This window comes from Eptesicus fuscus, chromosome 3, assembly GCF_027574615.1.
Source record: "Eptesicus fuscus isolate TK198812 chromosome 3, DD_ASM_mEF_20220401, whole genome shotgun sequence".
NCBI lineage: Eukaryota > Metazoa > Chordata > Mammalia > Chiroptera > Vespertilionidae > Eptesicus > Eptesicus fuscus.
In genome coordinates, this window is record NC_072475.1 from 16,218,727 (window position 1) to 16,235,403 (window position 16,677).

The window sequence follows — 16,677 nt, forward strand, 5'->3', positions numbered from 1 at the left end:
TTCTGTCATAATGTCTGAACTGCAAACTAAGAATTAAACTATTTAAATTCCCCTAAAAAAAATGTTCCAAGTTAGTCTCACCCCAAAAACTCTTTCCACACTTCATAGGACTAAAATCATTGGTTGGAATAATGAATTTCAGATCTGAGAGTACTTTTTTCAGTAACCTGAGCTATTTAGAAAGCTTTTATGTGGATTAGCATGCTATCTGCTTCTCTGTGATCTGATTAGTTATCATTCAAAGGAATATGGAAGATGAAACCATTATAAAATTAGGTAATTTCTTATTTAGAGAAATACAGTACAGTCAATGGACTAAAAATCTGATGGTCTTTGAAACTCTCTACTTTGTCTTCAAGTCTGTAAATACTTGCATGTATCAGGAGTTATTCCACTGGTATGTCTAAATGCCCTCATGGACTGATGGTCTCTAAGGAGTGAAATAATTAAAACATCTAATAAATGGGAAATAAAGAGGTATCTGGACGTGATAATATGATGAAACAATCACATCAAGCCAATCAATAAGTCAGACTTTGATATATTCTTGGTAATGCTCCAGTGCAAGGCTCTTGTTTCATAAATTGGAAGGTCCAGAGTTGAGAAGTGACTCTCCTAAATAGCTATTTGTTATGCCAGAGACAGTGCCTTCTGGGTTTCAATCTAATGTCCTTTTTGCTCTACCTAAATATATTTTCTCAGATTTTCACTTTAAAGTTGTTCTTTTCTGCTTATGAATAGCTCATGTAATGAAAATACTAATATTTAAGTGAAGAAAAACTTTATTTTTGTTGGTTTTACAGGATTTTACATTTCCACCCCAACTGGACCAGGAGGGAGACCAGAAAGAGTAGGACTTTTAAGCCTCCCTTTGAACCCCACTTTGGAACCAGTCTGCCTTAGTTTCTGGTATGTTGTAGGCCCATGTTAAATACCATATTATTTAATGAGTAACATTGGCTTTCTCATGTTGCCAGGCTCAGATTTCTCTAAGATGTTATCCCAAGTTTTGATAAATTCACCATTATTTTTCCAATTGATAAAGAAGTAAGATGTTGGGAGACTCCCCACCCCTTCTCCATCCACTCCCTCACAAGGGAAAAGGGCCTATTTCAAAGATAGTTAAGGATTTAGAGGAACCCATAAATGCCTTTATTCTAATGTTGTAGGAATCCAATCATTTTTGCTTGTTTCCAAACTAGGTATCACATGTATGGTGAAAATGTCTATAAATTAAGCATTAATATCAGCAGTGACCAAAACATGGAGAAGAACATTTTCCAAAAGGAAGGAAATTATGGGAATAATTGGAATTATGGACAAGTAACAATAAATGAAACCGTGGAATTTAAGGTCGGCAAAATATTTTCTGTTTTAAAATCACTTATATGTATTCTAAAAATGGTGATATAATTATAGTTTATGGTGATATGATGAAAAACTTAATTTATTTTCTAAATATAGCAAAGACACTTTCCTTTCCTAATCCACCTCCTATTTTTAATCTTTGAGTGCCTCTATTTTTACTTATTCATTGACTTATTAAAAACCACTCATTGAGGAACAATTTGCTTCAGGATAGTACTGCTTATAAAGAGCCATACAATCCATGGAAACTTTGTAGGATAGTTCAGCTTTTTTCAGCAATATCCTAGCACAAGCTGACCGTGTCCTCCTATGACCCTGCCTAATTAGACTTCCAACTTTTTGCAAATACCACCCATATCAGCCATGCATTTTTCTGGGGAATGTCCTTTCCTATCAGCATATCCACACCTGTCAGTATCCATCCACCCTGCCTCATTGTGACTTAATCTGCATTTCCTTTAAAAACAAACTCTATGGGCTGTGTCATTGGGAAATCTCCAATCGTTTATTTCACATTAGGGTGAGTTATTTTTCAGATAACAGCTTAATGTGTTCTCTTCCTAAGGGCACTTGCAATTAAAATATGGGGTGATATAGGCTAATAGTTTGACCAAATTAACAATGTTTTAATTGGGCAACTTCAGACAAGAGAGTATAACTTTTAGAAGATGTATTTTTGGATCGAGGTTGTCCTTGAAAACCTTCCGTTTTCTCCTGTGACTTTGTATAAAGTGGGCAATAATCAATGACCCTCGCCTGTATTTCTTCCATTTTTCTTTCCTTTTTTTGGATTCTATCCTTCCATTCTAAGAAGTCCTTTTTTTCCTCTCCATCTTTGGTGGCTTTATGGTAATTTAAGGAAAAGTAAAGGAAATGGAACCTCAAGGGAACACAGAAACTAGCAGAAGCAGGGACGTAAGCACTGCAGTGGCCAGTTCTGGCTCCAGCTCACTGAACATGTTTTTTAAAGTAATAAAACTGGAGCCACTTTTTCAAAGGTAGCTCCTCAAGCAGGGTGACAGCGTGAGATTTTATAAACATTGTCACCTTGGTCTTGGCACTTTGTTGTGACATTTTGAACAAATCACGTACGTGTCTTTGAAATTCAGCTTGCACAAACATGAAAGGGACAAACTCATTTTGATTTGGAATAGCACCTGCCATGAAGTAGGTGGAATGAATGAACGAATGAGTGAATAGATGACTGTATAATGTTGGGAAAATGAAATACGATAAAGTATAAAGTATGTACCTTGCATAGCAATTAGCATAAAACAGATATTCAGTTATATTTATTTATTTCATATGGACCTTTCTCTCCTGTCTAGTTCTATGTCCTTTGGGCATCACCCTCACACAGTATGTCACACTTTTTTGGGTAAACTACGACCAGTATCAGCTGGCCCTAAATGATCAAATTGTACTCAGATTTTCCCCTGTCCCCCTCTTCCCAATGTCAATGATCAAATCAGTGTATCTTCTCTGCAGGGCTTATATGCTCTGAGAAGGCAGACAGCTACTTGGATATATATTGTTGGGGGAAGAATCCGGAAGAAGTTTGCTTCCCCCTGTCGGACATTGTATATACAATACAGAGTACAATGGAGTAGGACAGCATCATGAGAGAGAGGGGCAGAGACAGAAACTGTGGCAATATTACCTAACTCAGAAGGGAAGACACTATTGAAAATTTAGACTATCGTGAACACAGAGTGAGGGAGCTGGTTGCAGAACAAAGACCTTGAGAAATATGATCCACCAACATTACCTAGTGTAGTAACCTGTTCTTAGATATTTGGAGATGGCAGTATTGGTTCTGCAGAAAATATTGGGCCATAAGAAGAATTAAGTCAGAGAATGTTAGAGTGGAATCCTTTCATATGCCTCTCTGAATTACAGGTGTCTTTTAATGCTTTTAAAAACAAGTTCCTGAGTGATATCGCATTGGATGACATTAGCCTAACATATGGGATTTGCAATGTCAGTCTTTATCCAGAGCCAACTTTGGTTCCAACTCCTCCACCAGAACTTCCTAGTAAGTAACCTTAATGTGTATTTTCCCTAATTAAGTCATTCATATTTTCAGGAAGATCTTTTTTGACTTATTTTTTTAAACTTGGCCTAGTATTTTTCACTGGAGATTTAAGACTTTAAAATATAAGTAAAGTGGAAGCCAGCAAAATAGTACATATGATATACATAAAACCATAATTAAAATCACTCAGTACATTGTTATGCATCACCTTTATGATAATTTTGAGACTTTTTTGTTTTTGAAAACAATGAAGGTGCTCATTCCCAGTTTGTTTTCACTAAAATACAAGCCAACACTCTATTGTCCATGTGGCATGGCCTATAGTCTTTTGGGAAGAAGCTTTAAGATTTTTATACTCCTCTGGAGCAGTAAAGTCCTTAAAAGAAGTTTGATTTGGCCTGAAACCCACCAAGCCCATTTCCAGGATAATTTAATTGTAGTGAGTGGGCCTGGACTCTGACTATACAGACCTAGGTCACAAAAATGGTGACTGGAAAACCTTGCACTGTGCTCCCTCCACGAAGCCACTAACATGTGCAGTTGAGCAGTGACCAAGCTTTCTGATGCCCTAAGGGATCTTTTAACTCAAAAGAATAAAATGGAACCTCTGTGTACCTTTGCTCTTAACACAAACTGGAAACACAATTTAGAGGCAAAGGGACAACACCATTCATCTTATCCATGTCAAAGGAAACAATGACTTCCAATCACTTTCAGACTATGGGATTTGACAGGGAAATAATAATAATAATAATGGATGAAATAAAACACCCGTTTTCCCTTAATTGGGATGTTTTCACTGCATTGTAGTTTTTTTATTTGTTTTTTGATTGTATTTATAAGAGGCCTTCTTGGGAACATCCAGCGGTTTTTTGTTTTGTTTTTTTAATATGTTTTTATTGATTTTTTTTAAGAGAGAGAGGGATGAAGAGATAGAAACATTGATGACAGAGAAACATCACCGATAGGCTGCCTCCTGCACACCCCCTATTATGAAAATATCAACATAAACACTGGTGATCAAGCCTGCAACTCAGGCCTGTGCCCTGACTAGAATCGAACCTGTAACCTCAGACCACACAGGCCGGGCTGCATTGTAGTTTTAATGTAAAACTTCCCTTTTGTGTTTGGAGTACGGTGGTTGGAAGCTGCTCCAGCTCCACAGCTTTGCTTGTGTCAAACCTTATGGATGTTTCTGTTCTGTCATGGAGCTGAGCTCACAACCAGCACTTGTGCCAATTCCCATTTCCTTCCAAGCACACTTGGAACTCTTCCCGTGGTCACATCAGCAAAGCGATTTGGCAAAATTGTCTAAATTTGGTTTAATTCCAAAACTATATGTTTTCCTCCTTTCCAATCTTAAAGTTAAAAAAAAAATAGACTTTTTAGATGAGTGGTGTTAACAACTCAAAAGCTCAAAAGGTAAATGACTGCTATTGGAGAACACATTACAAATGAGCTGCTGTTAAGATGAGGCTAGTATTTACATGGTCATATTGATCTCCTGAGACCATATAGAAAGTGCACTTATATCCCACCAGAAGGCTAATTTATAATTACTGTCTTGTGTATTAACATGTTTAGATGCTTGTAGGGGTTATACGTAAATTCCTTAATAGTTCAAACACTCTTTCAAATTTTATAAATATCTACTATGTACAAAGTACCACATAAGAAATGTGAGATGTAGCAATAACCATTGATACATAGAAAAATAAATATATAATTAATATAAATAAAAATTAAAAGCAATATATAGTTATGTGCCCTTAAAATTAATAGATGAGAGATGTAAGTGATATAGGACTTTGGAAGAGAGTGACTGAAGAAGGCTTTAGAGAAGCATTAAATAAGACACAGAAAGACACTCAAAAAGTGAAACAAAAGCAGAAAGTACCATGCATCCTCATTTAATAATATTGGCCATAAACTTGTGGCAAGAAGTGAAATTCTTTTTTTAAGTATATTTTTATTGATTTTTAGATAGGAAAGGAGAGGGAGAAAGAGATAGAAACATCAATGATGAGAAAAAATCATGGATCAGCTGCCTCCTGCACACCCCCTACTGGGGATTGAGCCCACAACCCAGGAACTGAACCATGACATCCTGGTTCATGGGTCGACGCTCAACCACTGAGCCACACCGGATGAGCAGAAGTGAAATTCTTGACAATGGGGATAGGAGTGGAGAAAAAATCAACATAAACACAATCATTTGGGCTTTGGGATATTGTTTAAAAATTATTGTCTCACTTTATTTTGTGTAGGTGCCCCACACCCAACTAAAACATTTTCATGCAAAAAACAAATTATAATTATTAAAATCACTGCTGGTTTGATAAATAATTCTTATGGATACCAAGTATTAGCAATATCTTGCTGTTTTGATATTAGAATCATTTAAAACAATGGATTTCCTTTGTAATCCTTTCTGCCAGCATTTTCTTCTATTCATCAGTAAGTCGTCAAGAAGAAAACAATTTTAGGTGGAAGCAACATAGCCATAGGCTTGATATTTTAAAAGTAACAAATCTCACTACCTAAAATAGGAAATTTGAGATCATTTTTGTACATAAAATTATATACATAAATAACACTTTAAATATTATTTCCCATTTTAAAACCTCATACAAGTCATACTGTCCTCATATCTATTCCAGTCAAAAGAGAGAAAGAAAATATCTCAATGTCAAGGAGCTAAGATGTCCCTGCATATTTTAACAATAGGGAAACGATAAGGGTAGAATAACCCATCTGATTTTAACATATAAACTTCAGAATTTTCCCAGAGAATACTCGTTCCAGTTTCCAAATGCTTCACTGCAGGGCAATATTTAGCACAGCAGAAAATGTTAATTACCATCAAATGCATTCCGAACAATTTCATCCTAATGCCATTTGCAATTGGTGCGGTGAAATTCTGATTTGAGCAGAGCTTTCCTGGTTCCAGATCACTGATTTGTTTAAGCAGAAAGAAAAGGAAACCTTGGCTGACTGGCTAATAGCCTTTCTTTAGCTCTTATTGTGCATTTAAATAAGAAAGTAATCCCAGACAAGTAACTGAGTAGAAGAAATCAGTTTCCTCCTGTATTTCCAGTTTGGGGACATGTAAGTTCCGTTTTCATAAATGCAGGAATTCTTCCATTTTATGACTTCAATCACCCTATAATCCATCCTTGACCTCTGACACTGGCACAATTCATTCAAATGTGGGTATTGTATGGAGAACACTTTAAAAAGTAAACATGTTATTGCACAAATATCAAGCTAATTTGCAGCACAATTGGGATGATTCATGACAAAACACCTACTAAATAGAATAGGTATATAAAAAAAGAAATACACATTTTAATCTTCTGACTTGTTTTTGTGACTGTTAAAAGTAATTAAGGGGGGAAAAGAAAAAAAAAACTATAGTTTTAGCTATTTTAATAGTCACCCTTTATTTCTACAGGTTTTGCTCTACTTGGTCACTCTTAAGCCATTTTTCATTTCCAAAGACAAAACAAATGTTTACTTGTAGAGTTTTATAGGCATGACATTATACTTAGAGCTAAATAACTTAATTTTAGTTCTTCATGTAGAAATGAATCAGTACCTATCTACCTCTCTTATAATTGACTAGAGGCCCAGTGCACAAAATTCATGCATGGGTAGGGTCCCTAGCAGCTGCCGGCTGCCAGCCAGGGCCTCCCTTCTCATATTTCAGCAGAACTGCTTGCCTTTCTTATTATTAGTGTGACTTGATATTCAAACCCCTAGCAAATGCATGTTAAGTTTACTCATATACTTTGGTATAAGTGTGTTTTGGGTTACTTTATTTTTTTATCTTTTTACTTTTAAAATGAATTGCCTACTTATTAGAGCTATCTTTGGCTGCATTGCTATTACAAGTACAATGTTAAACCATAAAGAATAACAATTGAACTTTATTGTCATAAATTGAATACAAACATTACCTTTATGGTTGGGCCCTAGAACCTGTTCATAGAAATATTTATTGTCATAAACTAAGCACAGATTTGGATGAGAGATTTTATATTGCAACTTTAACTTTCAAAATATTTTCTGCGATACTGTATGACTGTGTATTACTATGATAATGATGTTTCTTTTACCAAACATTTTTAATTTGAACCTTCTTATCTTAAATGAAAGTTGGGCTCTCCACCTTTTCACCTGATAATAAATGTCTCTACATTGACACACATCTCATACATGTCAGAGGCCCCTATTGGCATAGTAAGAAATTAATCAAAAGAACAGCTCGAAGAAAAAAGTAATGGAAGAGTTTAACAAGTGTAGTTGAATTGAGTTCCCTGTACCAGACAGGCTGTTTAACTCTTTCTCGGGATGGAGATGGTTTATCTAATAACACAGCATGACTGTGATATCCCGAATTACATTTCATGAGTCTTTGGCTCCTCTACTAAGAAGCACAAGCTGCATTTCCATTACAGCAACACCCCATTAAAATAAATGGTGTCATCAGATGTAGAATGGCTGAAAGTGCTTTTGTCAATTCCTTGCAGTTATTTGTATTCAGGGTAATTGAAACTTGTTATCAAGTTAAGGATCAGAGATGTATCCCACTGGTTAGTTATTTGATATATTTGAAATGCATTTCAAAAAGTACTTCTTAAGTATTTTAAAGGAATGAATTTTCCAAGACTTCTGTTCAGCGGAGAAATGCTATCTAAATTGCCTGCCTTGACAGCTTAACAGCGACACTGGACAACATTTGGGTTCTGGTTGTATGTTTATTTAAGTCCTATCTACTCATTGACATGTAATGTACTTTTAAGCATTTAGTTATGTGAAAATTCAATACATTCTCTAAAATGTCAGCCAGTAGGAGTAGCTGGTTTTGAAATTTTCCTATTCCCTGAAGAGAAAATGAGAATCATCATAAAAAACAACAAACAAAATAAAACAAAAACCCAACTGGCCACACTGGCTATGGCTGAACTTGCAAAGTAGGAGGCACTGGTTTTCTCCAGTCTTCACTATGCAGTGTTTTGTTTGTTTGTTTGTTTGTTTTTGTCTCTGCAGTTACACTCTCTTCTCCCTGAGTTTCATTGAAAATTGAAGGAAATTCATGGTACTTAGATTCATTAAAATTAAATGAATGGGAGTTAAGAGGTTGTAGTAGATTCTTCTACAGAAACCTTTGCAAGACAATTATTCACAAAATCAAGGACAGGAATGCCGCTGTGGGAGCATACGAGTTCCTCAGCCTCTCTCTCACCCTTTCCAGGGGGAGAACCTGTCCTTGTTCCCATTATCACTCTTTCTATATCTCAAATACCTTCTTCAGTGTCCTGTGTACAGGACTGTCCTCCCTTCTGATCTATTCATGATTGACCTTAATTGTTAATGCTTTCATTTATGTTCCCTTCTTCCCTCCTTCTCTGTCTATATCCATCAAGAATATGTCATATACACATCAAGCGCCACTTATTGAGGCTCAGTCTAAACTCTGCCCGTGGCTCGGACCAGATGGTCAAAATGATTCAGAGTTTAATCAACCCAATAGGAGATAGGAACGTGCTGTGGGATGAACTTGTGATTAACTGAGTTGAAGTTTTGACTTTGACACTAAGTGAATGTACACAGCGTTCATAAGCAATTGAATACCTCAAATGCTCAAGTTATCCATTTAAAATAGAAATAGTAGTTACCTAATTTACAAGTATGCATTGAAAACCAATACTGAATATTCCAGGTAATATGTAGGCAATTGTCATAAATTGCCTACATATTACCTGTAGATAGGTAATTGTCCAGTAGATAGCATTTCTCTGCTGAACAGAAGTCTTGGAAAATTCATTCCTTTAAAATACTTAAGAAGTTATTGATTTTTAAAACAACCTTGAAAATCTCTAATGTATATCTATTTTATATATGAGAAAACCAAGTCTCTAACACACAACTAACTCGGAGAGACAATTTTATTTTATTTTAAATATATTTTTATTGATATCAGAGAGGAAGGGAGAGGAAGAGAGAGATAGAAATATCAATGATGAGAGAGAATCATTGATCGGCTGCCTTCTGCACACCCCACACCGGGGATCGAGCCCGCAACCCGGGCATGTGCCCTAGGTCAACGTTCAACCACTCAGCCACACCAGTGTGAGAGACAATTTTAATCCACCAGCTCTAACACATCTTCCCAAATACCCATGTTCTTTCCCCAAATGAGACAATGTTTATGGAAACATTTTGCAAAAGATAAGTTTTTGTAAGAGGTTTTATTATTCTTACTAAGCTCATCTGGGTTCAGACAAGCCTGGCCCAGGAGGGTATGGAAGGTAGACCAGGACCTGCCACCCAGCAGAACATGATAGTGTTGTATGGTAAGTCATCGAATGAGACACAAGACGCCTTAATGAGCCAATTAATTAGGAGTCGTTTATAGCGTGTGGCCCAGAGGGAGGTGTCTCTGCCAAATCTCTGAGCCCCGACATGGAGGAAGTGTCTCGTATTTATACCTTTTGAGCTTCTTTGTTTGCAGATTTCGCAAAGACCTCTGTGTAGGTTCTTGTTACAGTTAGTTTGTAACCTTGAATACATAATGAGTTAGTACTTGGAATTATTATCAGTAGTCTATTACATTAGATGGCTAGCTTGCAAGGTCAGAGGGTTAAGTTTATATTTTTCTATTATTTGAACTAAAAAACAAAGTCATTTTACAGAATAACAGACTGTCATAAAATGACAGAGTTTATAATGAGAGAGTTTACAGGACTAGGGACTATCTAACAATAGCAGAGAATTCAAACAGCAGGTTTTTTTATACAAGGTGGAGGTTACTATGCTTCAATAGGTTGGCAATGATGCTACTTTCAAGCCACAGCCACTGCCTCTCTGTCCCATCAGGTACATCATGAACCCAAATCTAAGAGGCTTATTACAGACACATTTGGAAGATGCACATGACTTCCCAAGGATCTGCGTAAATAAGACAGATGATATATAAAAGATGGATGAAAGAAGAGGGAATGACTGAGGCATTGCCATAGGTGTAGAGATGTTTAATCATCCTTCCTATAATCTGATTTCTATTTTATTGTGAGTGAATAATTCCAGTGGAGAGCCTGCTTTAATGATAGGAAAAATATATACTTATCCTAGTTTTCCATATTTTTCAAGTTAGGTTACTCTTATTCTTTGGATCATAAATGTAGCATGATAATAAAAATAAGAATTGGGATACTAACAGTAGTTTATGAATTTTTACATGAGAATTTTCTTCTAATAAGCAAGAAGATGACAATATAAGTATGCGAAGAATTATAAATTTAATCTACCTACATAAAGCATCATACTTTTAAATGGAAATCTGTGCTCCCTTTTGCTAATAAATTTGCATTAAAGCCCAGTCCTAACTTGTCTCCTGGACAGTGGTTGGGTAACAGACCACTTTATGGCAATTATTAAGCAAGTGGAGTTTCAGTTTATCTCCCTTTTCTGACAGTCAAATGTCTCAAACAGGATGGTGAGACTTCCTCTCTACATGCCCTCCCCCCCCAAAAAAAAAATAGAAAAAATAAAAATGGCAAGATTAGTGATTTACTAGCCTTCTCATGAGAGAGTGGCAGATATGAGATTTGTTCCATTATGATCATTTTCTTCTTTACTGCAGAGGGCTGATACCTTTCTCATGCAGTCTATTTATAAAATACGTTCAGCAAAACTATTTTCTTGCCCAAATAATTCTGGAAAATGCTACACACTATTATGCTCTCCACAAAGAACAATGGAATATTTAAGGTTTTATGACACTCTTCAGTAAAGAGACCTGTTTGCCTGTGTTTTTCCTTTACTTAAGTTGCAAGATTTTCCCATTCACGTACTCTAAAATGTATCTGTCAAAACCAAGAAATGTAATTGGAAATTTTCTAGCAAATAGTATTATCCCCCTGAAATTAATATTACGTTACGAGTGACTTTTCATTGTTTTCCTTTCCAGTGGACTGTGGAGGACCTTTTGAACTGTGGGAGCCAAATACAACGTTTACTTCTATGAACTTTCCAAACAACTACCCTAACCAGGCTTTCTGTGAGTAATCTTTTCCAGGCCATGGGAAACAATTGTATTTATTAAAGTGTCCCCTTGAGGCAGCAAAGTAGATTACAAAGGTGTTACATCTGGATACACCTACATTTATGAGATTGTTTAATATAATGTTAACGACAAGAATAACAATAATAAATTGCTATTTTAAGCAATTATTTCAGGTGCTGTGTTAGTGCTTAATATAATTTTTCAGTCACTTCTCACAACAGTTCTTTCAAGCAGGTGCTATCCAATCTAATAAAGAAGGAATATGCAAATTGACCATCACACCATCACAAAGATGGTGGCACCCATAGCCACAAGATGGCAGTGCCCAGTCCCCTCAGCCCCGCCAGAGTCCCCCAGTCCTTTCAGCCCCGCTGGGGTGGGGGGTGGAAGGCGCATGGTGAGGTCGGACCTACCCTCAGCCCCCCAGCTGCCCAGGGCCGGCTCGAGGTACAGGCAAGCCTCAGATGGCGCTGCTCAACTGATGCCCGAGGCACAGGCAAGCCTCAGATGGCAGCTGCCCAGCCAATGCCTGAGGCACAGGCAAGCCTCGGATATTGGCTGCCCAGCCACCTAGGGCTGGCCCAAGGCATAGGCAAGCCTCAGATGTTGGCTGCTCAGCCACCCAGGGCCAGCCCGAGGCTCGGGTAACCAGGGCCGGCCGAGGCTTGTGCTGCCGGCAGTGGCAGCAACAGAGATGTGATGGGGGCATCGCTTTCCCCTGATCGCCGAGTCACCTCCCATCCTTGAGGGCTCCTGGACTGTGAGAGGGGTAAGGCTGTGCTGAGGAACCCCCTCCCCCTCCAGTGCATGAATTTTCATGCACTGGGCCTCTAGTTACTATTATAATTCTCAAATTTAAAATGGGAATCAAGTCAGTAAGTGAAAGAACCAGGCTTACTCCAGGTACTACTCTCTCTTTAAAAAGAAAAAGAATAGTTTATTTATTTTTAGAGAGAGAGGGAGAGAGAGAAACATCCATGTGAGAGTGCAACATCAACGGCTGCCTCCTGCACAACACCCACCAGGGATTGGGTGGAGCCCACAACCTGGGCATGTGCCCTTGACTGAGAATTGAACTGGCAACCCCCTGGTACACGGCACAATGCCCAACCAACTGAACCACTACAGCCAGGGCCAGATACCGCTCTCTTAGTCACTCTCTTTGATTATACATATGATGCCTGTGGTGTACATAACAAGGTTGCAATTCCATAGAATAAAGTCAGTGAAAAGTATAAAGAGCAAAGAGTCAATTGTAACATCCTTACCTTGTGTAGTTATAGCCTAGAGCCAATAAAGCAGCTAGAGTAATGTGATTAGATCCTTAGTAAAATAATAATAATAATAATAATAATAATAATAATAACAATAATAGTTACTTAAAAGAAATCTAAGTCTAGTGAGAAGATGGGTTAGCTGAAACTGCACACATTCTATCTATAGATCATTACTCCTAAATGGAGAAGTTCACTAGAGCTGGGCAGAGATTGTGTTAAAGATGCAGTTCCCAGCTCCTCCTACAAAGATTCCACTTTGGTGGGAGAAAAAGACATGTTTTTCCCATGGCCACACCTGGTTAGCACCATGGATCTAAACAGAGACTTCTACCAGTGAAATAAATGGCCCCATGACAGTGAAAAATGTGCTGTTAGAAAATGTCAGCTGCTCTTGCTTCAAATGATCCAGAGATAAGTATCACTTTCATAGAATAATAGAGTCACTATTTTAGGGAGATATCTGATTTTAAAAAAATAAACAGCCATTAATTTAATGTGACTTGTTTGGGGAACCAGAGATTATCATCTCCACTTCACACTGGAGACATCTTTTAAACATATCACTTGTACAAAGTAATGCTTTGAAAAATCTGAAAACTGGCGGAACACTGAAAGAACAATTTGGAGAAATCTATTAAATGTATTGATTTATTCAACAAACATATACTGAGCACTTTATTTGTTAGGCACTGAAGTACGTAAAGAAGAAACAAACATAATTCATCCTAGAGGAAGTTTCAGATAAATTGTCAGGGATTACAAAATACCCAGGGTACTGTTATAAGGATAAAGGCAGAATGCTATGGAGGGACATGAAAGGTATGTAACACATGGGAAGTTCAGAGGTTAGGAGACATGATTTTTTTCTTGAAACTTCAAGCAAAATTAAGGAGTAGTAAACAATGAAATTGGGGCGGGAAGGACTCTTGCACCATGTTAAGCAGGATTTCATTCTGAGAGCACTGGGGAGGCTTCCAATGGTTCACATGAAAATAGTGGTAAAATCAAGCTTGCATTTTAGATGAATCTATCTGGCTTGTAGGATCAGAGATAGACAGCAAGGGAAGAGAGCCATCAGCATCACCAATTAGGTAATGAAAAACAAGTGACATAAACTCAGAGAGTGGCAATGGGGACTCAGAAGTAAATGAGACCAAGGGATTTGGGAGATAGGATTGGCTGGCCTGGGTGATTGATTGGCTGTGGTAGGAGAGAGGAGGTCAAGGAAGATGCAGAGGTTTCTGGTGTAGACAACTGTGAGTGAATGATTAGTGGTGCCATTTACTGAGATAGAAAGGATAAGAAGAGAAATGAGCTTAGGGAGGAAATAATTCCGTATTCTATTTATTACATGTATGAGTTTGAGATACTAGTACATACATTCATACACAATAAATAGTTTATCTACTTCATAAGAAAAGCGCAGAAAATAAAAACTGAAAGTCATTACTACGTCGATGAAATGATCTTCTTGACGAGTGAATAAGAACACATACAGCATGAGGAAAGGACCTAGAACGGAATCTAAAGAATAAATTGTTTAAGGAATCAATAAAGAACAAGGAGTGTTTCTTGATACAAAGGCTGGTCACGTTCTTTTGTGTGTGGGGGGGTGGAGGGGGGGTTCAAAATGAACTACCAGTAAACAACATGTTTAAATAATGGCAAAATCACTTAAAGAAATACCAAAGTTTCCTTGTCCTACAAATTGCATTTTAATCACCCCGTTTTCCGTAAAATGAATCATGAGAAATAAGATAATGAAACTAGAATATTAATACCTTTGATGTTTATTAAATGTAGATTGTAGGAGCAAAATACTATTTGTAAGCTTTGATTGAAGTATGCCATTTTATATAAAATAAAACAAATTCAGTTTCAGTAAATCACTTCAAATTTTACTGAAACGTTACTATAAATACTCATCACTAGACCAATATATTTCCTCACATACACAGACAAAAACAACAGTTTGGAGTATTGGTTTTCATAAAATAGAAAAGAAAATCTTTGAAAGTGATTTGAAATTCTCAAGAGAGTTAAGCTTTTAAGAAAAATAAAAAGAAGCATGTTCTATGCTAAGTGTTATTATTTATTACTTTAAAGGTGTTTGGAATCTAAATGCACAAAAGGGAAAGAACATACAACTTCATTTTCAAGACTTTGACTTAGAAAATATTGCGGATGTAGTTGAAATCAGAGATGGTGGAGGAAATGAGTCCTTGCTCTTAGGTAAGTCTGTAGTTTAAATATTGTGACGGTTGTATGGCTCAAGACGTTGGACTGATGGAGAGAGCATTTCTCAATAAATGAAATCATGCTTTTAGTTCTTACTAGCAGGTGTTAATTCCCTACAATAAACATTACACCTTGGAGACTAAGAGCTAAGAACACTTTTTATGCAGTTTTCTATGCATTGTGTGCACATCAGGTGCCCAAATATAGCTATTAAATCAAATTTTATTTTATATCAAACTAAAAAAACAAATTGCATTCATTATTATTTTAATTGTCTTTGTCTCTAATTTACTAGATGCTTCTAATAAGTTTCTAAAAATTTGACCAAAGTCGGTTTTCCCCCACAATCTATTGATCAGTAATTTTTAAATAAACATGGGGAAAATGTACTATTCTAAAGGAAATTATTGTACTTATATTATAAAATACATGTTAACCTAGTAAAAATCTATCTGTCAAATATAATAATTGATATCTTATTGAACTACTACCAATTTTTAAGGAAGGTGTATCTCTAGCTAAGTCATATATAAAAGTATAAAAATGTATAATGGGTCAACTGGAATGCATGAACAGCACACTTCGCAAGTAAAAGTGTTTTATAACTGTGCTTTGCACTCATTTAAATGATTTTCTGTAAAATCTGGCCCGATGCAATCAGGTTGCAATCACATGAAAATGTGACCAACGAATGGAGACTACAGAGGGCACTTTCCACAGTAATGAAGAGGCAGATTGGTGGCGAGGGCTCCCTAGTTATACTAATCCAGCACCCATTACATGGGTTTCTTCAGCAAAATCCCACAAAGTTCTAGATTGAGAGCTTCCTGCGAAAGGCTTTTGAGAGCCACACGCAGGACAAATAAGCAATGAAACAAGCAGTGGGGCCAGGAGGTCAGTGCTGGGAAGAACTGAGGAACTTCACAAGTGATTTTCTTATGTACAATTTATAAAAACATTTTTGTCACGTTGTCCTTCTAATAAAAACTTCAGTGTTCTCATGATCTAAGAAAAATCTTTTTTTTTTTTATCATTTCACCACTTGTATATACAAAAAACATTGAAAAGTGATCATTCCTAAAGCACCTCAGAATCCTAGTTTTCACATTTGTAGGCAAACAGTTCTTTTGAAACAGACTTGCTTTCAGGGACCCAAAATATAAATTATTTAATAATATGAATGTATTTTTAATTTGCTTAAGCCTTTAATGTTTAGTAAAGAGTATTTCATTGTTTATGCAACCCCCAAATGACAGGGTTTATTGAAAATTACCATTTAGGTTTATATAATCTGTTTCTAATTAATCCACCCTTCAGATTAGGTAAATGATTCGACTCACAAAAAAATGTCAAATAAGTTTGGACGAAGTTATTAAGAGAGACTATATTCTCCACTGTTTCATAACGGTCTTTAGAAGCACCCAAATAATCATATTTCTGGGATAACATGAGCTTGAATAGTAGTGGTGCTAATCAGCCATAGAATGTTATGAGTAATTCGTCATTAAATTATAGAGGCACAGAAACCTCAAGTAATATTGGAAAAGATCATTAGAGAAGTTAGCTTCCAAGTTAGCAGTGTCTAGAATGTAGAAGAATGTACCCACTGCATGGAACTGAGAAAATGGATATATTTCTTTCTAGACCCAAAAGATCATCTCACCGATTCTCTTGTTTTCCTTTGGAGC

General features: G+C 36.6%; 1 protein-coding gene across 1 annotated transcript in view; it reads left to right on the forward strand.

Moving 5' to 3' along the window:
• The window catches only part of TMPRSS15 (transmembrane serine protease 15), a 105,838-nt gene that overhangs the window by 52,515 nt on the left and 36,646 nt on the right, over window positions 1–16,677 (forward strand). The window contains exons 11-15 of the mRNA XM_054710925.1: window positions 804–909; window positions 1,203–1,353; window positions 3,268–3,403; window positions 11,379–11,468; window positions 14,858–14,983. Of these exons, the coding sequence (XP_054566900.1) occupies window positions 804–909; window positions 1,203–1,353; window positions 3,268–3,403; window positions 11,379–11,468; window positions 14,858–14,983 (609 nt within the window). The remainder of the gene's footprint in view (window positions 1–803; window positions 910–1,202; window positions 1,354–3,267; window positions 3,404–11,378; window positions 11,469–14,857; window positions 14,984–16,677) is intronic.